General features: G+C 40.1%; 1 protein-coding gene across 2 annotated transcripts; it reads right to left on the bottom strand.

The window, feature by feature from the left end:
* Positions 1-503: 503 nt before the first annotated feature.
* sesn2 (sestrin 2) lies at positions 504-17,694 on the bottom strand. 2 transcript variants are annotated; one of them, XM_031896070.1, is made up of 10 exons: positions 14,184-15,357; positions 10,612-10,677; positions 9,461-9,607; positions 9,157-9,339; positions 7,299-7,475; positions 5,328-5,469; positions 5,111-5,229; positions 3,993-4,183; positions 3,753-3,897; positions 504-1,586 (listed from the first exon to the last, which is right to left on the bottom strand). In XM_031896070.1, the coding sequence occupies exons 1-10, from the start codon at positions 14,262-14,264 to the stop codon at positions 1,500-1,502; spliced, it is 1,338 nt and encodes a 445-aa protein (XP_031751930.1). In that variant the 5' UTR covers positions 14,265-15,357; the 3' UTR covers positions 504-1,499.
* Positions 17,695-22,948: the final 5,254 nt, after the last annotated feature.

The raw sequence follows: 22,948 nt of genomic DNA, 5'->3' as shown, positions 1-22,948 counted from the left end.
AAAAAAAATGATTTCAATGCAGGATTCTGCTGGAGAAGCTCTATTAACTGATGCATTTTGAAAAAAAAAAAAACATGTTTTCCCATGACAGTATTCTTTTAACTCCTGGTTATTTTTTTTAAACAATGTTGACTTTTTAAACAACGCTGCAAAAGCCAGTCACCTCCAGGAAAGATGTCTGTCAGTCTGCTGGAGCTACCAGGGCAGAGAATAAAAAGGACAGAGTATAGTATATACTACTTACAGCACTCAGCACACTGCACTGTAGGACAGGAACCAATCGGCAGCTAGGCTGACCTGATAGGGAGCTGAAGCCTGTCTTTGCATGTGTGACTGTGGGGCTGTAATTGGTTACTCCCCTCCTTCTGGCAGGAACTATTAGGACAGGTCCACTCCCCATTTCAAAGATGGACAGACAATAGCAGATCTATGTAGCGCCAACAAGGAGGCCATTTTTACAGACTAGTATAGATTAGTTCTCCTTTAAGATCATACCAGTCAACCAAATTTATAACCAAAATCTTTATTTCACACAGTTTAACAAACTTCAAAAAAATATTGTTTCAACAAGATTTGTGAAAGAACACAAACAATCAAGAAATAAGTTACAGGGGTTAGACAGGCCCCCTTCTGCTAATCCTGCAAGATAAACATTCAACAAGATCAGTAACCTGAGAAAATGTTCTTCACAGTCTAAAATTCACTGTGTTTAAAAGGTGCCTTGAAAGAAGAGGTAGTCTACAGGGGGGAGGGGGTGCGTTGCTGTAGAAATACTGCAGAGTCCAACTTGTGACCTTCTAGCTGTTGATGAACTCTATTCCCAAATCTTCTAGAAGCTGAAAGGCCGCAAGTAGGAAATAACTACTATACAACACAAAGGAAAAATTTTCTGTACACGCTTCCACAAAAGTGAAATCGATTAAGATTCTAGACTAAAATGGTGCCATTATTTAAGGCAACTTCCTGTGTAAACACCATTTCTTATTAAAAAACTAAATGAAAGGAACTGGACCACGCTGGGGGAGGAAGTGCAGATTATGAATCCGTGTAGCAGTTAAACGTAATTTTTCCATGTGCAATGCTGCATAAAGTAGTGTACAAGTATGCAATGCCTAGTGCCACATATATGTACAACAGACATACATGTATGTCTAACATATCATACCAAATGTAAACAGAACACAACATTCCAAAAGGTGTAGTAATGCAGTGAACAGTGCAATGGTGGCCACAGTGCCTTAGTGAACAAGAGGGAATGCGGGAACTTTCCTGCAAAATGTCAAAGCTTGCTACATTTAGACCTGTGGAAGATGAGGGACACCCATTCTTTAGGCATAAGGAAACTCCTCCACTTAAAGCAGATTTAGAAGCTCTCTTCTCATAAGCAAAGACTGCTTAGCCAAGTTAGTGCAAATATGCGTTGAAGACACAGCAGTCACTAGATAGATCTGGTCCGTAGGCCATTTACCAACTGCTTGCTTAATATATCACTTAGAAGCTCATGTCATGTAGCGTGTGATTGCTCTGAGACTGTACAACAAAGCAGCTTGAAGTCGAGCTTCTAACAGGAGAAAGTTCAAATGAACCTGGGAGAAGAGAAAAAGAAACATTTTGCAACTAAAATCTAAGTTTAAAAGTATAACATACCCCATCTGACATTATATGGACTGTACTCATATCCATGTGCTATTTTCTCTTGTTCACCTATTAAGCATGTACTACAGCTGAGACTATAATGTATAACAGATTATGATGTCTTTTTTCTTTGTGATAAAACTTTCCAATAATATGTATTTATTTTAAGTAATTTCCTTATAAAATCCACTAAAACATTGCTATAGAATATTATGTGGAGGGTGCGTTATGCTTAATGTTTGTTTAAAATAAAATCTAGTTTTTGGCTAGAGACAATGGGTGTGATTATTTACAAAACAGCTAAGTAAAAATAAATAACAATGAGCCACATGCCTAGGGCGCAATGCTTAGGGGAGGAGGGGGCACTAGCCATGTACTCTTTTGTCTGCCTACCCCTAGTCCAAGTGCCTCGGTCCTGCTTAGGATCCAACTCCCATTCATGTCCCCTGTGCTCTTCCAGTACTTTCTTGTCCCTCTACCCCCACCCCGACATCACAGTGTGCCCACTAGGGGATGGAAATAGAGCGAAGAGGCTACCCAGGTTGCCTAGGGCGTCTGGCCCGGCACTGTTTACAGCACGGCGAAAATGTCTAAATGATTCTAAGGAGTGTTTGAGATAAGCTCAGGTGCCCAAGTGTACCTATCCTTTCAGCACTGAAATATGCAGGTAGAAGTGTAAACACCATGGATTTTTACATAAAGAGAAAATAAACCATATAAAAAACATTTGATTAAAAACCTGTCCTCACATGCCCAGATTTGGTCTGGCAGTTTGGATGAATATGACCATACTGCTACAACATCTAGATATGTATACTAGGTTAGAATTCTTCTCATGAACCATCCTGCAATCAGATCGCATATAAACATGTTTAAATATGTCATCAACAAATGCACCATCTCAGCAACCCTATGGGGCATTAGAAGATGAGTGAAGAGGAGCTGCAACTCATATTTTCTCCCTAAAGTTCTGATCATTTGGGTTGTCAGTCCAAGTAGCCATACACATGTTAGGCCACTTTTATGGTATCTTACGGCAGTGAGCTTATTAGTCAGTTACTATACCGAATTAGGCAGTGTATGGCCACCTTAAAACTGGTATTGGGGATATTAAAATGACTGCTCTAGTCACTGGTAATGCTAACATTATTCCTATTATTAATAGGTATGTGCAGTCTTTCTGCAAAACAAGAACTAAATTTTATAAACATGAATGGGAACTGCCACCATTGCTTTAACTTGGTAAATTTATTTATAAACCCAAGCAAAACTCATCAGTACACTTCTAGCTTTAACAATATATGTAAGCATGGTATTTGAGGCTGTAGAGCAGTGTTTTTCAACCTTTTTTGGGCAAAGGCACACTTGTTTCATGAAAAAAATCACGAGGCACACCACCATTAGAAAATGTTAAAAAATTTAACTCTGTGCCCAGCAGCAGTGCCCCCCCTAGTACATTGGTGCCAAGAGCAGTGCCCCCCTAGTACACTGGTGCCCAGCAGCAGTGCCCCCCTAGTACATTGGTGCCCAGCAGCAGTGCCCCCCTAGTACATTGGTGCCCAGCAGCAGTGCCCCCCTAGTACATTGGTGCCAAGAGCAGTGCCCCCCTAGTACATTGGTGCCCTGCCTACGGCACACCAGGCAACATCTCGCGGCACACTAGTGGTTGAAAAACGCTGCTGTAGAGATCAGCACCCTCCTATGTGCACTGAAAAAATCCTTACAAAGTGCTAAGACCAATAAATCTACAAACTAACAAAATCCACATCTTAAAATGAAACAATAAGTACAAAATTTCCATTAAACAGCATGATAGATTCTAAAAGCAGACCCAAATTATGGTCTCTTATTTTGTTTAGCACCTATGTTTTCATAAGAGAAAGGTAGAAGTGTGGATCCAATAACTCTTGAGAACCCTTGAGTACCCCAGACTAATGTCAGAGAAAGGCAATTAATTACGCAACCTAATAAGGGCTTATGTTATTAAACAGTTTGGTTACAGGTTCCTAAATCAGAAAGGAGCAAATCTGTAGAAACCTTCAGACTGGGATGACTGATCAAAGTAATAAACATATTTATTAGACTTAAAAAAATAAAGTCTAGGTTTTCAATTTTACCTTTTCTGAGTGTTTAAACTGCCTCCAAAAGTCGTTATACAGCTGTCGGGTCACTCTCTCTGGGTGACATGTGACAGTCTTCATATAAACTTTCAAGCTTCTTTCAAGCAGCTGGTTCACCTCTCCATAATCATAGTCATCATACCTAAAAGAAAAAATAGGCGTTAGTAGACATGATTGTTTCCATAATATGCCAACCTTTCAAGTATATACAAAACCAGTCTTTAAACCACAATTCACCTTATTCCATAGATGCACTGTATGTAGTTCCATATTGCACGTCTTAGTTTGGAAGTGTCCACACCACTATGAGTGGCACAAGTGTGGTAAGTTAGGTTGAAGGCCACTTGGAACTTGTCATCCAGCAGCTGTCCAACTTCTGGATTTAACCTCTGTAGTAGTGAGTAACCATGATCTTCCCATGTGTAATCCTAATAAAACAAGACAGGGAAAACCATACTAAGCTTTACTAAGCTGCATCTGCACCACTGACCAAATTATCTTATTATTTTTGTCACTATATCTAACAGCTATATATACTGCTATATAACCCATTCAAATTCAAACTTGATTATGATCAACTCAGGTGACCCATAATATCAATTAGCAATTGTTTTAACAATATAAATATATACCCATCCGTAATCATAAAAGATTTTAGTGTGACTATTTCACATTTCCTATAGCAAAGCCATAGCACTTGTATCAATTTGTGTATACAAGCTTTATGAATATTTTATCATTTCCTTGCATTACTGCAATATCTATGGTTTATATTAAAGCCACAGCAAGGTTTTTGTTTTAAATTGTATACTTGTGAATATTTTCTACTTTTTTAGTAGATTGATAGAAACAGAACATAAATGTTACACTACTTATTTTAACTGTAATTGTTAAAAACTGGTATATAATATTTTATATAATATATTTTAGATATTTATATAATTTTTTTTATATAATACCTTTTATATATTTATATAATATTTTTTTTTACGTTCGATGATGACATCACCCACAAGTGCAGTAAAAGAACTTTAAATGTCATTCAAATCAATGACAAATTTCATCGTTACCCTGCCAAAATTTTTAAATCTAATGGTTCAGATTAGATGTTAGCTTGTGCATCTACAATAGCTGTCCCGCTATTGCAGTGCATCCTGGGCTGACAATCTGGCATTAACTTTAAAAAAAAAAAAAAAAAAACATCATGATTTTGGGAAGCCTGTAGACGTGTCCATATATTTTATGTGGTTAGGCAATTTGCTCAGCTCTGATCCATTTTCTTACATCAATCAAACTGCGTTAGTAAAGATCTGTTTTTAAGCATTACAAGAGGAGCCTATTTCAATTATGCTTACATGGGCACGGAATGTAGGCGGAGCCTGCTCACCCCGACGAGTAAAATCAATGTAGCCAAAATCTGGGTCTTCCAGAAAGTGCAGGATGCCAGGAAAGCACACTGGCTTACTGTTATCACCTGCCATACAAAAAATGGAAACATGAACTAAAATTAGCATACATAAATAACAATAACAGTTGTAAACTATGTATTGAAAAATACAAATAAACTCTAACCATTAGTTGGAACCATTGCACATTCTCTCTTCTCCCTCTCAAACCTGGTTTCCATTTCTTCTTGGCTAGTCTCTTCTCCTTCCTCATCCAGTTTCTTTATTTCGGCAAGAACTCGCTCTGCCTCTTGTAGTGTGCTGTTGCCCTTAATTCATAAAATATATATACTATAATGTCACAAAATTATATTTATCTAAGATTACATACAAGAATGCTACATGCTACAACAACATTTCCATATGATCACTTATTTACCCCTTTATACATAAAAAATATCGACTATAAAGATATAATAGATATTGGTCTGGTTAGAAGAATTAGTTCCTTTGTCTCTATTAAGTGAATAGTGCCAGTTTTCTGTTAATACAAGGATAATTAATAAATGGGTCAGGAGTCGAGACCCAATATACAATACAATCCTCTAATATAGAGAAGTTATTTTCTACAAATAGATCACAGTAATTAACTTCCAATTAAGGAAAATGTTTAAATGAAAACTGTCATGGGAAACCATGTGCTAGTAATTAGAAAAAGGCAGATTGTGTGCTTTAGCCTACAAATAGCAATGCAGCACAAAAAATAAAATGCACACATGGTTTAGGGAAACTCCAAACCAGATGATGCAGAGAATGAAACAGAACTCTTTAGCTCTCAGCCTCCTTTTGGCTGGTGATTGATGCCAACGTTCTTTAATATTGCAAAATGCCAGAGTGCACACCTCATCAAAACAACAATAATAGTAGAGATGCAGAACACTGGAGAAAACACATTCAGAAACTCCAAAAATAATCACATCTTTCTGCCCCTTTTTTAAATTTTTTTGCCCCTGATGAAGACCCTTTATTGGGTTGAAACGCGTTGGGCTTTATTTTCTATGTTTTTGTAATTAATAATTTTTTTTTCTTTTGTATTTCTTTTGAGTGTGCAGATACTTTTTTGCTTTTGCCAAAGTTTTTTAATGCTGAATTGGCAGCTTTTATCATCCCATGTATGGCCACCTTTACAGTCACTGACAAACTGCTACCAGCAGTAAAGAACTATCTAAAACTATGAATATTTCAGAAATCACTAAAGACAGAAAATCAAAATAAACTACAGGGTTTAGATTCCCTTTAAGGCAAAACATTTAAACTATTTTTACCCAAGCTAATCACAAGAGCATTAGCTATCTTATTTGAAGAGTGCTACACTACTGTGTGACAAAAGAGCAATCTAACAATATTCTGCAAGGCATATTTGAAAGCAGCAAAATCTAAAAATCCAAATCAGAGATTGTTGCCAATTGTATTTATAATTATGGGACATCACTAGAAATCGCCATGGGTCAATCCCAATGGACAAGCAATTGCAATTCAAGAAAGTTGTCTAATGGATCTGCCTGCTGGTTGGATGAATATCATATATTTATTTTGATCCACTCAAACTGATGACAAAACTTCATCCTTTAGTTAGGTTGCAAACCAATCATTTAAATGTGCTTAGGCCTAACCACTCTCATACCTGGTTTGAGAGCAGTGAAATTCAGTTTGCAGACTCCATGTGTCATATCTGCCATGCAGGAAATCTGGGACAGCCTTGATCACCAAGGAAAAGCATGTGCACTGGAAGATGATCTGGACCCAATTTCCAGTGCACATGCTTCTTACTGATCAATCATGGGGAAAGTCTGGAGACCAGATGTGAAGCAAATAGACACTGTGGTCAACAATCTTACTGTGCTACTCTGCTTTCGCAGGCCAGGTATGGGGCAAGTCCTGTGGCAGCTGATGGAGGAGCACATGATGTGACTGGGGTGGGATTTCCTATAATCAGATGTCATGTTAAGGGGGCTTTACACTGAAAATTATCCTGTTGTGGCATCCATATGGATAGCTGCATAAGCATTCTTTTCAAAGCTGCCACCCTCCTTTCATCTGGTGAGAAAGTTCATGTTTGAAAACATCTGCAATTCCGTGTTACTTTTTCTCTACTCACCACACTAAGAGGGATGTCTGGAGAGGGGGGGCGTGGAACAGCATTATTATCCTCTGGAAGGTAGATTCCACAGCCCAATATAAAAGAAGAAAGTGCATGAAAATGAGTAAGCAGCACCAAAGCATGGATTAGCTCTGCGAGAGACCAAGAGTGGCCCCCCTGTGAGCTCAGAAGAATCTGCAAAGAGAGAAGCAGACGAAAAGATTATAAGATTCCTGAAACAGGAATTTAACATAGCCAATGTCATTAAATCCTTGCATTTCTGCATGTAAATCTACCTATTTGTACTGATTTGTAATTATTTAACAACTACATTAGGGCCTATCAACAGACCTCTCACCGGGCTCCACTTGATGACTATAGTCTATAAACTTTCCACCATCTTACACTGTTTACTCAACTGCCCAAGTTTTTAAGGCCAAGGACAAAAGACATACAGTGGTTGTGTATATGGGGGGCGGGTAAGGGAGTGCTCACTATTCTACACCTTCCCTGTAGGGCAGTGGGCACACGGGGAGATTAGTCACCAGCAATAAATCTTCACTACCACAGGTCACTAATCTCCCAAATATGCCATCCCACCGGCAAGAATGTAAATCACCGGTGGGATGGCATACTCATCACTTCAGTTGCCTCGCAAAGAAATTTTGACGTGTAGGCTATCCCACCGGCGATTTACATTCTTGCCGGTGGGATGGCATATTGGGGAGATTAGTCGCCCACGGTAGTAAAGATTTATCGCGGGAGACTAATCTCCCTGTGTGTTACTGCCCTTAGACATGACTGAATTGAATAAGATATGCAAGCCTTGCAAATGTTGGAAAAGCATAACCAATATAACTTTTTACATTACTTTTTCCCACAACCTCATATCAAAAGTGCACCTTTTTACCCAACAAGGTGCGCTATTCTTTAATGGTTATGACTTAGGTCTTAATAGCAACATCCTGCCTTATGCAAATGCATGGACTTTACAGTGGTATCTACCAGTCCTCTAGTCAACCAGATTTGGATATCTGTGCTTGTTCATAGAATAAAAGTGATATTTCTCTGCACCACAGAACAAAAATCTGGAAGAGTACTGTTCTACTACATGTTAAACGACATGTAAACCCACACAGAAAAATGTAATCAGTAAACAGCCTCTTTAAAACCTTTTAATACCTGCAACTCTGGTTGTCCAGAGGTTAATACAAAGGCTGCAGCATCCCATTAATCACTTAGCTTTCCTTCTCCTCCTGTAACCCACTTGCCCCCTCACTCAGGAACTTGCTTTGACTTCTGGCTTGTGGGCATGCTCAGTTGTTCTAAGCTTAGATTACTAAACACGCACTCCAGGCTAGCAGCCAGTGAAGAGATGGCATTGCTGGTTCCCATAGAAACTAAGCTCTAGCTGTACGCTTTAATTTTGTTTCTCCTAACCTCCTCTCCTGAGCTCAGCTCAAACAAAGCAGAACTTTTATCAAAGACAGTTCTGCCTGTGTAAGCCTGTATTCTTGATGAAATGTATTATGAATAAGGGTCTTTGTGTGTGTATGCTGTTTACAAAATTAAATGTATCAGAGGAAAAATGGCTACCGGGTGAAAGCTGTTATTTGCTTTAGGAAAATATGACAGTGCTGGCAAACAGAGGGGACTATATGCAGTACAAATGATGCCATTTGGGTGGGGGAGATGTGCCCAACTGATATACATTGTAGGCAAATGTAGGCTTTACATGTCCTTTAAATAAATATGTATTAGACTTAACATGATTTGATTTTGGCCCCAAATTTCATGCTGTAGAGAATTTTACACTCCAGATGTTTAATCCCATGCATTGTCTTACTTCTCTGCCTAGTTCTAGTTCCCTTTTCACCTCAATATGTTCCTTGGTTATTAACCACGGCCTGTGAGCAAGGATCTTGTTTAGGTCATTTAGCTTGCGCAGTTTCAAAGGGGCAGCATCTAATCCTTCCAGCCAACGGTGATCCCCTCCAACCTGCAGAAAGCAGGATGAGTGAAGAGACACAAGATATGTGCACTGATGCCGAGCAGAGGCCTAGGATATAAATAGGACACAAAAATATAGAATAAAGGTCCAATACCAGAAACTATGGTGGGAAAATATGAGCATATAATCAGTAGTGCAGTAATTTTCTAGCAGAAAGATCATATTTTACCATTATTGCCACATAGTGTCTCTCTGGAAGGGACAGAGCTCCATCCATACGCAGCAGTTGATGCTGTGTCTTCCAGAAAACATGCAGATAATCAGGATGCAGACCCATCACTGCTGCAATATTGTCACCCATATATGGACTTGTTAGCTGAAAAACAATACACAATGTTCATAATGGTTTACCAAAGATACAGAAGCATTGGATTTGCATTGGAAATAAATTCAAATCTGTTAGGATAAGACTCTGTTTATACCAAGTTTTTTCTATATTGCCAACCAAGCAGTAAATTTTTTGGTTTACCAATTTTGAGTGTTACCCTTTTCCAATGCCAGAGGTGAAGTGCTTTTTCTACTCAAAGAAAGTGCCAAAGCATAAATCACATTCTTTCTTCTACATATTTCGATGTCTCAGAGTTAAAGAAACAGTAATATCCGAATAAAAGTATAATTGTACTGCTGCCCTGCACTGGTAAAACTGCTTTGCTTTAGAAACAATACTATAGTTTCTATAAATTAGCTATCGTATAATCATGGGGAAAAAGGCAGGGCCGGATTTCTATCCCGTGCACCCCGAGGCCGCCCCTGTGGGTGTCCCCCGTGCACATGCGCGAAGGCCCCCCCCCCCCGTGAGCATGCGCAAACGTGCCCCCCCATGCGCATGCACGAACGCTCCTTTTAACTCCCATACGGAGCAGTGGGGAGAGGTCCCGACTGGTCCGTATGGGAGCAAAATTTAAAAATGTTCTTGCGGCGGGGCAGCACGCCTCCCCTAAACTTCTGCCGCCCTAGGCCCGGGCCTTTGTGGCCTCTCCACAAATCCGGGCCTGGAAAAAGGTACAGACTAGCAGATAAGCTCCAAAGAATACAATGGGTTTAAGAAGATAAACAGCTGTAAAATGTAATTCATAGCTCTTTACAGGACATTCTCTTAAACAGACATTTGTGTCCAAGAACATATTTGTAGGATCTTGCTCAACAGATTAAAACTTAAACTGTAAAACAATTGTTTGTTTTTTTCTTCACTTTTTGATGTTACTGGTCCTTTGATTTTAAACTGATTATTCAAAGAACTTCTAATTTACTGTATTTAACAGTTATTTTGATTTAAAGTATACTACTGTGTGTAAAGTGTAGGAACTGCACACACCCTACCTGCGATACAGGGATATAAGCACTGGGTCCTCTGGTACCGCGATGTCGCATCTCCTCTCCTTGTTCCTGTGACATTTAAAAACCAGAGAAGGAAACAGAAGTCATTGATAATAACCCAAACAAAAAGCAGGTGTGACAACCCTACAAATCTGTAGGTGCTGTGAAGTTAAAATTTTACACAGTTATATCAGTCAACAATTTTCACTTCAAGCTCCAGGTGAAAAAAAATACCTATTAAATGAAATAGCCAGATACAAAGAACCAAAACCAAAATCTGACTATACTGAAGGGAGTTAAAGGGGTGGTTTAGTGTAAAAATGAAACTGGGTGAAACAGGCTGCACAAAATAAAAATTGCCAGTTCTAAGTAATGTCTAAGCAAATTGATCTTTATTATTATTATTTTTTACAGTTTCTGAATTATATGAATCCTTCTTCTGGCTATTTTCATCTTTCAAACAGGGGTCACTGACCCCAGCTGCCAAAAAACTATTGCACTGTAAGGCTATAATTTTACTGTTACTTTTTATGAATTATTTTTCTATATCCTATAAATAAATCAGTCTCTCATTCAAACCACTCCCTGGTTGCTAAGGTTATTTGAACCCTAGCAACAAGATAAGTGTTTCAACTCCAAACCGGAGAAAATTAAAAATAAAGACCAATTGCAAACTATCTCAATATTACTCACATCATCGTACTAAAAGTTATCTTAATGCTGAACAAACCCCTTAAAGGGATTCTGTGTACTTTTAATTGCTAAATACACTATTTACATAGCAAATAGTTCAGTCTACTATTTTAAATTTTGTTTTTGAGCCAAAAAATGTATTGTTTGTTAGTTGTAATATTGGTGTGAAGGCAGCCATCAGTGCATTGTGCTTGTAAACAAGGAACCAGTGCTACACATTAGAACTGCTTTCCGATAACCTATTTCTCCTACTCCAAAAACTAAAAGAGTCCCAAGCCAGATTTGTTTTGAGTGCTGTTCTAATATCTACCAAGTTTAGGGTGAAGACACACAATACTGAGAATTGCCTCTGCTAAAACACATGAAGAGACTATTATCAGTAAATGATCAGCACTGTCTATATTAGTAGCCACGACAAGTAGCTGCTACTAGTAGCTCTGTGTGTCTTCACCCTTAGCAATACTGGTGTCACGTAGCTGCTATCTTGCTACCTTCCCATTGTTTTGCTGATTGGCTGTTGGGAGGGGAAGAGATGGGGGTGATAGCACTCCAACTTGCAGCTCCTGCAGAAAAAGTGACTAAAGCTTATCCGACCACTTGGCTGTGGCACCCTAGAAATGAAAAATATATGTCTTACCCCATGTGAAATCTCTAAATTGAATTTAAAAAAAAAAAAAAAAAACAGATTTCAATGCAGGATTTTCCTGGAAAAGCTCTAATAACGGATGCCCCCAAACAATGTAGGTCTCTATAAACATATTACATAAACAAGCTCATATGTAAAACCCTGCTTCATTTAAATGAACCATTTTCATAAAAATATACTTTTTAGTAGTATGTGCTACTGGGTAATCCTAAATAAAAAATTGCCATTTTAGGAATTGAGAGCCGACTCTTGGGATCATAGGATTCATAGTGCAGACAAACAAGCCAAGGCAAACATACATGCTAGGCCACGTCAGCCAATTAATGGACAGAGTTCTGCCTTTTGCTTCCACACTACTTCCTGTTACAGTTAGAGCTGCATTATTTCTGGTCATGTGATCTCTGAGGGAGCACACAGCCCATCACTAAATGGTGGATCAAAAGAAAGGAAGTAAAAGGGCAATATTTACTGATATATATATTCCAGTTTGGAGAGATTCTTTAATAGGTCACTCAACATAATATAAAGTATCTGTTGTTTAAGTATTCATTCTGAGGGTATACTTTTCCTTAAAATAAGCAAACAGATGACACCATACCTGGCTATGTTCAAAGAGGAAGCAGTGATAAGATATGAATATAAATAAGTACAGCAGAACCCTGATTTTACATTTTCCCGCAATTGACACCATCACACCAGTACTTTGTACATGATGATAAATAAGCTAGCATAAATGCATATTGGCGGGGTGAAATACTTTTTTCTTTTTTTCAATGTTCAGATGATTTTATTAGCCTTACAGTATGGTGATCAAAATGGCAGAAATCCCAGTTGCCAAGCAATCCAGATAATAGATCTTGTATTATACCAGGACATGAAAAAACTGCAGCGGTGTATTAATGATTTAAGAACACTAGAACATTTTATTGCCATTGACAATTAATGTGCTCCGCAGCCTTTTTCAAAACATGGCAAACATAATAAACAAGTAGATCTTCCCTTAGGCTAATGTTCCACAGAGCAAGTTAGTCGCCTGTGATAGACCTGGCAACAACATGAGTCGCCAGTGGAAAGGCCAACTCGTCACTTTTCTGAAGGAGAAAACTTTGTGCAACTTCGGAAAGCCAAAGCAATACATTGGTCTTCCCATCGGCAACAACTATTGTTGCAGGTGGAAAGGTATTTCAAAGAAACTTGTCGCCCAAATTAGCAGAGATCTATCACGGGCAAATAAATAACTCTGTGGGACATTAGCCTTATACAGCCAGCTTTAATATATGCAACAAAATTCAAAACTGAAGGAGGAGTGCTGGTAAGAATCCCTTTTATACATTTGATAGTTTCAGAACATGCATGGGTCTAGAGTGAGCAAACTGAATTCAATTGATGAGTTTGTTTTCTGGATCAGTGCTCCTTTTAGGAAAAAGGCACAGCCCGGGCTAGTTTCTATTGCATCGCCATGCCCCCATCTTACATTGCTTTTCCAGTCATCACTGTATTTTATTTTACCTAAGAGGAGTACCAGGCCCAGGAAGCAATTAAATTCACTGGGGGGGGGGGGGGGCTAATATATTGGCACCCATCAGTGGATTTGAGGCTTCCTTATCCTTTAAAATGTATGTTGGGAGGTTTTGAATTATATGAAACCGAGCAATCTGGCACAAGACAGAATGTTATAGATTCTTGGCTGATGTAACCTTGGACAAGAGTTGCAAAGGGTTGATTACAGCAGACAGGAGGGAAGGGGTGGCCTGAATTAGAAGTGCTGTGTTTGGGATCCAGTTTATGCACACTTATCAACTGTTCTGTTCACTCACTTAAAAAGCAAAGAGGTGCTGTATGTCCTCCACTTCTTTTTTTGGCCTACCAATAGAAATCTTCCATCATGATTAATAATTCTCAGTCCACCACATCCAAGGATTATTTGTCAAAACAGCCCCCCAACTTTTAGGTTAATGTCAAATGTGGAGTTTTCTCCACCAGTGGAGAAATTACCAATAGTAGGCCTTAAATGTACATATTCAGGACAAAATCTGCCCCATGGTACATGCCATTAAAGTTAATGTCATCAGACACATGTGGCATCAGACAGTATTGTCATTGTCTGCTGCAAATATTGTCAGCTCTGAAATTAGCCTCGCCATACATGTACCAATATAATCAAAGTCATTATTGGTATATGTATGGTGGCCTGCCAATCCAAACCAATATCCATGTACCCAGTGATTGTTATTACTTGGTATCCCGGGCTGGTGCTCCTGTTAGCAGAAAACTGCACTGACCCAGTGTACCTCTTCCTTCCGACTTTTTTCACCATCCCGGGGCAGACACATGCACAATAGAGCAAAAAAGCCTGCTTTTTTTGTTAAAGTTCAGTTTCTCACTCTACTGCGCATGTGCAAATGGCTAAAAAAAAAAAAAAAAGAGAGAGCATCACTTGTATGCAGGATTATGCACTTTTCTTCTAACAGGAGTACCGGTCCAGGCTTTCAGGTAAGAAATTACAATCAATGGGGAGTGCCTAAGCCCCAGTGATTGTACCTTTCCTTCTCCTTTAAGCAAAACAGACAAAAGGGGAAAAGAAGAAGTTTTTGATACAGAACTTATCATGCACATATATATGCACTGGTTTAGCAAAGATAGGCAATAAGCAAATTTTCATGATTTGTACACATGTAGACCAACAATCAGATCATGATATGGACCTGATGGGAGAGGACCCCATGAACAGGCCAAAGCAATTCTTTCCTGAATGAGATTTTTGGCTAGCTATCGATGATGCAGGACACCAGAAGGGTCTATACAAGGACCTATAAACTCCTGACTTGGTCTAAAGAAGCCAATCAGTGCATTCTGAAGACATGGCAGAATGCAGCAGATCTGTGTTTTGTCCACCAGTGTTTCTATGAGCACCTATGTAGAATGAATCTGCACCAACCCTGTGCCCCAATACAGCCCCGGTACCTCATGATAAAAGGTAGAGTGGCACACGTGCGATGCCAGCCCCCATCTCTAGCAGTTTGACTCCCTCTCCCTGACTCTCTGGTAACTACAAGCATGTGCAGTTGAACCTTGAACTGCATAAGTTCCTGGTTTGTGATCCCTACCTCAGAGAGGAAGGCAAGTGGGCTGCCAACCCCAGTGTGGTAATCTGTTTTTTTGAGGTATGGGGCAGTATTGGGGGGGCATGGATTAGGAGGGAGGCATCTGTAGGGAACCCAAGTGGTATTCTTTTGAAAGCAAATACTTATTTTTAGATTGATTTTCTAAATGTTTACCATTAAACCCAAATGTTGTTTGGGTGCTCTAAATAAAGCAAAAGCCTCTTATCCACAATACCAAGCATTCCAGGTAACAGATGTAATGCTTGTACTCCATTTCTTAAAGTGGACCTGTCACCCAGACATAAAAAGCTGTATAATAAAAGCCCTTTTCAAATTAAACATGAAACCCAAAATAATTTTTTTATTACCACATCCATACCCATTATAAAAGCATTTTAAAATCCCAGCTGTCAATCATATAATGCCTGCCCCGCCTCTATGCCTTAGGCATAGAGGTGGGGCAGACAGTTACTTTCACTTTCAATTCAGAACTTCTTGCTGCCCTCCTCACATTCCCCCTCCCTTTGCACCATGTAACTGTGTAACCAGTGCATGGATATGGGTATCAGGTCCCCCCCATACTGGCACAGAAACAAGATTCTGGCAGGATGCAATGCCTGCTTTGATAACGGTGTCCACAAAATGGCCCCTGCCTGCTTGCTGCAATTGTGAATTCCAAGGCTGAAGAGAATAAGATTAAAATAATTTATATAGTGTAAGTAAAGTTTATTTTGCTTGCCAAACACAATAGAAAACAATTTGAAATTATTTCTTAAGGTGACAGGTCCACTTTAAGTTGCCATACAATATAAGATCCCATTGTTTGATGAGGTAGCCAAACAAGCTTTATATGTCCACCTAAGGGCTAGGGCCAAGTGATCAAATTAAGGTGGCCATACATTATAAAGTCTGCTTGTTTGCCAAACAAGTGGATTTTCCCCAATATACCAACTTAAAGGAACAGTAACACCAAAAAATGAAAGAGCTTTAAAGTAATAAAAATATAATGCACTGTTGCCCTGCACTGGTAAAACTGGTGTGTTTGCTACAGTAACACTACTATAATTTATATAATAAGCTGCTGTGTAGCCACGGGGGCAGCCATTCAAGCTGGAAAAAAGGCACAGGTTACATAGCAGATAACAGATAAGTTCTGTAGAATACAATAGTGTTTTATCTGTTAACTGCCTGTGCCTTTTCTCCTTTAAATGGCTGCCTCCATGGCTACATAGCAGCTTATTTATATAAATTATAGTAGACTTTCTGAAGTAAACACACAACTTATACCAGTGCAGGGCAGCAGCACATTATATTTTAGTTACTTTTATACACTTTCATTTTTTGGTGTTACTGTTCCTTTAAGGCGATATCGAGCTAATTAGATAGTTTACACCTGGGGCCAAATAACAAAATTTTGTTGACAGGCATAGGCGAGGTCAGAGCACGGACTGCATCAGTGAGCCCATGTGGTCCCGATCTGGCTAAAAAAAGCAAACCTGCCTGATCAACGCCAGATATTGGTCAGGCAGTGGCCATCGGATTTCCCCATACACAGGCAGATAAGTCTAAAGGACTTGAAATGGCACCTTAAATCTGCCAGTGTATGGCCATCTTTACAACGATGGGACTACAGGCCGTAAGAGCCTGCCTTAACAACCTCTGGATGATTTTTGGCTAGTTGTTGGTCAGGTAGGTCAGTCAGAGCGACCCATACAATCTGTCTGACAGACCCAAATCAGCAGCCAGTTTCCAGTGTATGGCCACCTTTAGTTTCCAATGAATAAAAAAAATGAATGAATGGCCTTGTCTGGGGGATTGTGTATTCACTTATACCTAATTTACATACTTTTGCTGTCACTTAAATAAGATTTAAGCCAACAATGAAAGTTAGAAGGGGAGTGATAGACAATGATGACAAAGCTCGCTATCAGTTTGTTCAGACAAATCCCACTGACTAAAGTAAACAAGGGGGATAAGAGTGACACACACTTGTAACGATTTTCCTTAGTAAGAATTATTACTATGTACGGACTAAGAAAGAAAGTTGGGGTGTAGTTAAGCAGTATACCTGAATGGTAGGGTAATCGGAACTAGGCACGCAAGCAAAACTGGGGTGACAACTACCAATGACGAACGCCAGCTGCCCAGACATGTCTACATATGTGTCAGGGAACCAAGCCGGGACTCTGTGACTCCCAGGTGCAAAGCAATAGAAGCCAGGACCGGCGCAAACACTTTGGCTAGGCTCTACGGAACAGAAGTAGGGAAACCAAAAGACGAACTCACATAACTGTCCCTGACGAACGGACACATAAAGGTACAATGACGCAATCACAACCATAATTGCGTTTTACCAAAAACTAAACCCACTGCCCCCGCCCCAACTAAATGGAGAGCAGCGACTCTTCCAAAGCTAGGATCCCAATACCTTCAACCTCCTGCTGGCAGAACACGGCTGGCAACTGGTGTAGCCCTCCTCCAGGATTCTGGTACCGACATTATCAGCCACCCTTATAGGGGGCACAGAACAGATTGCCTCCAGGATGTAACCAAGGCCTGGAAAAATACGAATAAAACTTCTGTAAGGATATTTCTCAGCAAACTACTGGTAAGACAAATATCACGGCAGTCCTCTCCTCAGCCGATCCTGCCGGTGACGCTATGAATAACCCCCGAACACGCCACGCCTCTTGTTGCCTCCCACATATAGATTCGCAGCAGTGACGTCGCCCTCACCGCCCCCCTGAAAAAGATCACGGGAGTTGTAGTTTTTGCCGAGATATATAGTACTACGGAAATTTCAAATAGGCAAAACGAGCCAAGTTTAATTGTAATTGCTTAGTTATTGAGCATACATGGTTTTCCAGACGGGTCTTACTTAAAATAAAATAAAAAAACCACCCACCACTGTTTGTAAAGACAGGGAAGCTTGAAAAACATCTGACCTTTTAGTGAATGCTCCAGAAACTAATTTTTATGTATAGCCCCAAAAATCAACAAAATGGTTCTCCTAACCATATTTTGGACCACAAAAGGAAGCAGAAACTCATGAAGTATGAAAAACATTGATTTGTAACATATTGTGTGGAACAGGTGATGTGCCAAAAAGCATGATTATAAGTGTTCTGTGTTTATTGAATATTTATCTTCATCCACACAAGGTTACTTAAAATAGTCTTTAAAAAATGCTTTCTTCTCACTATAATATTCAAAAACTTTTGTTTTATATAAGTGGGGCATTTTGGGAGGCAAATGAATAAAAATGGGGATATCTGAGAATGATCACCAGTCATTCCTATGCAGGGTTATATTACATTTTCGCTTAGAAAGGAAGAAAGGTGTAACTATCCACACCCCTGCTGTGCATTAAGTCTGCAATAAATCCTATTTACTCTGCATATGCCAAGTGTTTACCAGGTATTACTGCATTATCATTTGAACTGAATATATTTGCATATGGCAAATACTAAACAACAAAATACATTAATCAATTTACACAAAAATTGTAAGGGCAAAGACCCATGGAGCGATTAGTAGCCACAACTATAATTGTGGTGACTAATTGCAGCAAATTATCCACCATAGACTAATGTACAAGTTGCTGTGACTGATTGTGCCCCGATTTGCGGCACGCCAATTAGTCTTCACAACTTTTTAATTGCCCTGTGTGTCTTAGCCATAAGGGCAATGGCCCATGGAAAGATTAGTTGCCTGTGGTTTATCTTGGCTACCGCGAGCGACTAATCTCTCCAAAATGCCTTTCCACCAGAAACAAAGTGAATTGCGGATGGAAAGGCATGCCCGTCACTTTGTTTTCAAAAGTGGTGCAGTTCTCCCCATGGCCCATCAGCCTAAAGTTAATTGTATGCACAGTGTTTTCTGCACTGATATAAAAATGCTGGCAGAGAAAACACATATCCCCTCCTATCAGCCCTGTGTTGCCATAGCACTGACAGGACTAGCTTATGAAAATCAGTGGGGCAGATCACATGTAGCAATTACTGCATGAAAATATACAGATTCGTGTGTTTACACCAAAATCCATCCATGTATGCAATGACAGGAGGATTTAAGTCTGTCAGTGCTGCTGCAACACAGTGGCAATGCAAGCAAAAATGTTTTTTCTCCTCCAGCATGTTAATGCTGGCAAGGTAAACACTGTGTGCGCCATTATTCTAGGTCAGGGATCCCCAACCTTTTCTACCAGTGAGCCACATTCAAATGCAAAAAGTGTTGGAGAGCAACACAAGCATGGAAATATGTCCTGGGGGTGCAAATAAGAGCTAAAATTGGCTATCTGGTTTCCCATATGTGGACTGGCAGCCTATAGGAGGCTCTGTTTGGCTTTACACTGGGTTTTATGCAACCAAAACTTGCCTTCAAGCCAGAATTTAAAAAATGAGCACCTACTTTGAGGCCATGGGGAGCAACATCCGTGGGGTTGGGGAGCAACATGTTGCTCATGAACCACTGGTTGGGGATCCCTGTTCTAGGTTATTGGCACATGTAGCTTTTCTACATCTGGATTAATGGAGAGTACTCTGGGCTAAGCTAACCTTGCCCAGATCATGGTGACAAGATCAGTTTTCCTCATAGAAAGGGACTGATTACAGTGTAATTGAGAGATCATGTACACTAAGAAAAAGTAAAATACAAAGGTGGTACTAAACACATTTTTATCTAAATCTTGTGCAAAACATTACATACAAATATTAATTATTTCTTAAACAGTAACAATTTCCACATTAATTATACTATTTATGCTATTTATGCATCGAACATCAGATTTAAAGTGTGAATCACGTCCGAGTGCACTTGTTTGTCAGGAGATTTTTGTCTGGAAATGTTATGGTCAGTATTCCAAAATGACAAGCTGGTAAAGGGTTTGGAAAGTCTCAGTTATTATTATTATCATGTATTTATAAAGCACCAACATATTCTGCAGCGCTGTACAAGACATGGGTTTCATACATTGGACATACAGAGTAACATATAAAGCAACCAATAACCAATACAAGAGGTGAAGAGGGCCCTGCCCAAAAGAGCTTACAATCTATAAGGAGAAAGGTTTGAGATACAAGGTGTGGGAATGGGCAAGATCAGAATTAAGCAATGTGAGTGCGTGGTCTTCGGCCCTAGCGTGTCACATAACCGTGTCACACTGGCCAATGCTAATGACGCTCATTGGGTGGTGTGATGCAGTAACATGGTGCAATGGGGCTGAGGCAGACAGATAGTAGCCAGGGGTGAGGATGCAGCGGGGGGCTGGGCCGTAGTTTGAGGACTAACTAAAGTCCGCCCCCCCAACAGTCTGAGGGGCCGTGAAATGGCCCCCAAGTTTGAGGACCCCTGGCCTAAGGTTTTCTGTTGGGCCTCTGGCACCCCAGTTCGACACTGCACTGAAAAATAAAGTTGATCATTTCTTTTACAGTGAATAACCATATCTCAACAAATGCTCAGAGGTTCAGGGGCAGCTGCCTTGAACCTGTAGCAAGAGGTGATAACCATTCAATATACCTTGAACAACACTGTATATCTGCAACAGAGTGAAGGGAGAGACGGGACACATTCTGCACTTAGCCCCCCTGGAGCAAATTACATTACTGAATGGGGGCTGTATTATACTGGAAGTGGTTATTGAGCAAGTGACGAGCAGGAGGTAAGCAGGAAAAGGAATGGCTTGGTACCTGGCCTTATGCACCAGCAGACCTTGGTCTGGCTCTGGTAATTCATAAGGTGGGCCTAAAGCTGGTTGCAAATAAAGGGTACTCGATACCACTCCCTTTTAACTTCCCCACTTCTACTATGAGTTCCAGGCCCTTCAGCTGCTAAAATATTTGCTTGTTTGGAGAGGTCAACAAACAAGTGGGCCTTTCCTCTATATGCCCACCTTGAGGATCACATAGGCGGGATGCAGGCAGTTGGGGCTTCTTGCTCCAAAAGGATTTTTAAACTTGCCTCATCATCATCTGGCCTATTTATGGCAGATATCAGTTAGGCAAGGACGTCTCAGGTCCACTCAGACTGTCAGTAGCTTTTATCAGCCTGTGTATGGCCACCATAAGTAAAGACATTTTCTACATAGACTCCTTCAGAGTATCCCAGGGTCCATTCCATGTATATTACTCCAGAATACATATCGGGATGAATGCAGTATCAATTTCAAGTAATATACCTAGAACACCTTGAAGAATAAAATCTAGTGCCATGTATAATACCCCAGAACACATGGCAAGATAAATACAGTTTCAATTCCATATATAGAATAATGCCCCAAAACACACATAATATGGAGAATTTAAGAATTGGTTTTTGGTTTGTTTGAGTCTTTTTGGTGTGGCACACTGGGAGATTAATCGCCCACGATAAATCTTCACTATTGCAGGCGACTAATCTCCCGACATGCCATCCCACCAGGAAGAAGGTAAATCACCAGTGGGATGGTATAAGCATTGCTTCAGTCACTCAAAGTTGCCTCACAAGGAAACACAACATCCTTATTTGCATCTCTCTAACCTGCTAGCCAGTCAGCAAATTGAGGGTTGGCCACATGGGACATAAATGTTCAGTTTGTTTGATTTTGATCCTGAGCGCACAGGTCTAGTCGTGTCTAGTCTAGTCTAATCGCTGATTGACTAACAGGTTAGAGAGATGCAAAGGAGGAAGTTGTGCTACATTAGACATCCGTTCACCCCAGTTTTTATAGATTACATTTTTGGCTTACCAACTATATCAGAACCATTTTATTTACCGTTTTATTTTGCATAGCCAATTGATTTACCCAGTTTTATGTTTACACTAAACAGTAACTATTGGTTCTGGTTTGCACCTATATAGTTTCCTGTTCCTGTGATAGTGTGTGTTTGTGACTCTGTTGTCTGTGAAGCTACATGTTCCTTCGTTATAGTAAACAGTTCTTATATGCATTTCTTCTAACTAAGTTATCAGCATTTTACAAGGCCGCATCTCTGGGCTGCAATGAACTGATAGGGTTGAAAAAGTACTTGAAAGTACATAAAAAGAAATAGAAGTCAAAATAGGGTCGGACTCGGGGGTGCAGGGCCCACAGGTGCCTGCAGGTGCCCCCGCCGGCCGTGTCCGGAAATCACTTCGGCTGCTGAAGATTAATTTATTGCTTTTTTTTAGGGTAAAACACAAAAAACTAAACGTTTCCCTTTTTATTACATTTTTATTAAATTTCCCTTTTTATTACATTTTTGAAAAATGTCAGAAAAACCCCATTATATGCATTTCGTAATGTACCAACATAAAACATTATAAATATGAACACCAGGGGTCTACTGAGCAGTTTGATGGCCAATATGCATGGATTTAACCAACTATGTGGCATACAGAGGCACCCAAATGACAAAAGTGCATTTGAATTTTCACATTTGAAACTCTAGCTGCTGCCCTATAAGTACTTGGTATGTATATTATGTGCCCCAATGACATTTTTCAAAATTGTCACACAGCATGTATTTTACCACATAATATGCATATGAATTTTCACCAGGGGCGATTCTGGACACATCGCCGCCTGAGGCGGCTCCTGGATGCCGCCCCCCCCCCCCCCCCGCTCTCCTGCGCTTACCTTCTGAGCGCAGGAGCGGGTCCGGGGGTGGTGAGATCGCTAGTGCAGAGAGCGCAATTGCTCTTAAAGTTACCAGGAGCGGCTTTTTGCCGCCCCTGGTAACTGGGAGCTTCTGCCGCCTGAGGCGAGTTTCTCAACTCGCCTAATGGCAGAAGCGCCCCTGATTTTCACATCTGACACTCTAGCTGCTGCAATATAAACCACTTAAAATCCACTTCTCCGCTCCCCAACCAGTGCTGCAGAATGTAGAATCTCCCAGATGCATAGAAAATCTATGACATAAGGCGGCCTTCATCCAATCTC

Source organism: Xenopus tropicalis, chromosome 2 (genome assembly GCF_000004195.4).
Source record: "Xenopus tropicalis strain Nigerian chromosome 2, UCB_Xtro_10.0, whole genome shotgun sequence".
NCBI lineage: Eukaryota > Metazoa > Chordata > Amphibia > Anura > Pipidae > Xenopus > Xenopus tropicalis.
The sequence above is the reverse complement of the archived record's forward strand: the minus strand, read 5'-3'. Positions and strand labels throughout refer to the sequence as shown.

Coding starts and splice junctions, on each gene's coding strand:
- sesn2 (XM_031896070.1), bottom strand. CDS start 14,264: ATGGTGAAAAAAGTCGGAAGGAAGAGGTACACTGGGTCAGTGCAGTTT. Junction 5,230..5,327: donor TGCAATGGTTCCAACTAATG/GTTAGAGTTTAT, acceptor TTTGTATGGCAG/GTGATAACAGTAAGCCAGTG. Junction 1,587..3,752: donor AGTTTAAACACTCAGAAAAG/GTAAAATTGAAA, acceptor CTCTTCTCCCAG/GTTCATTTGAACTTTCTCCT.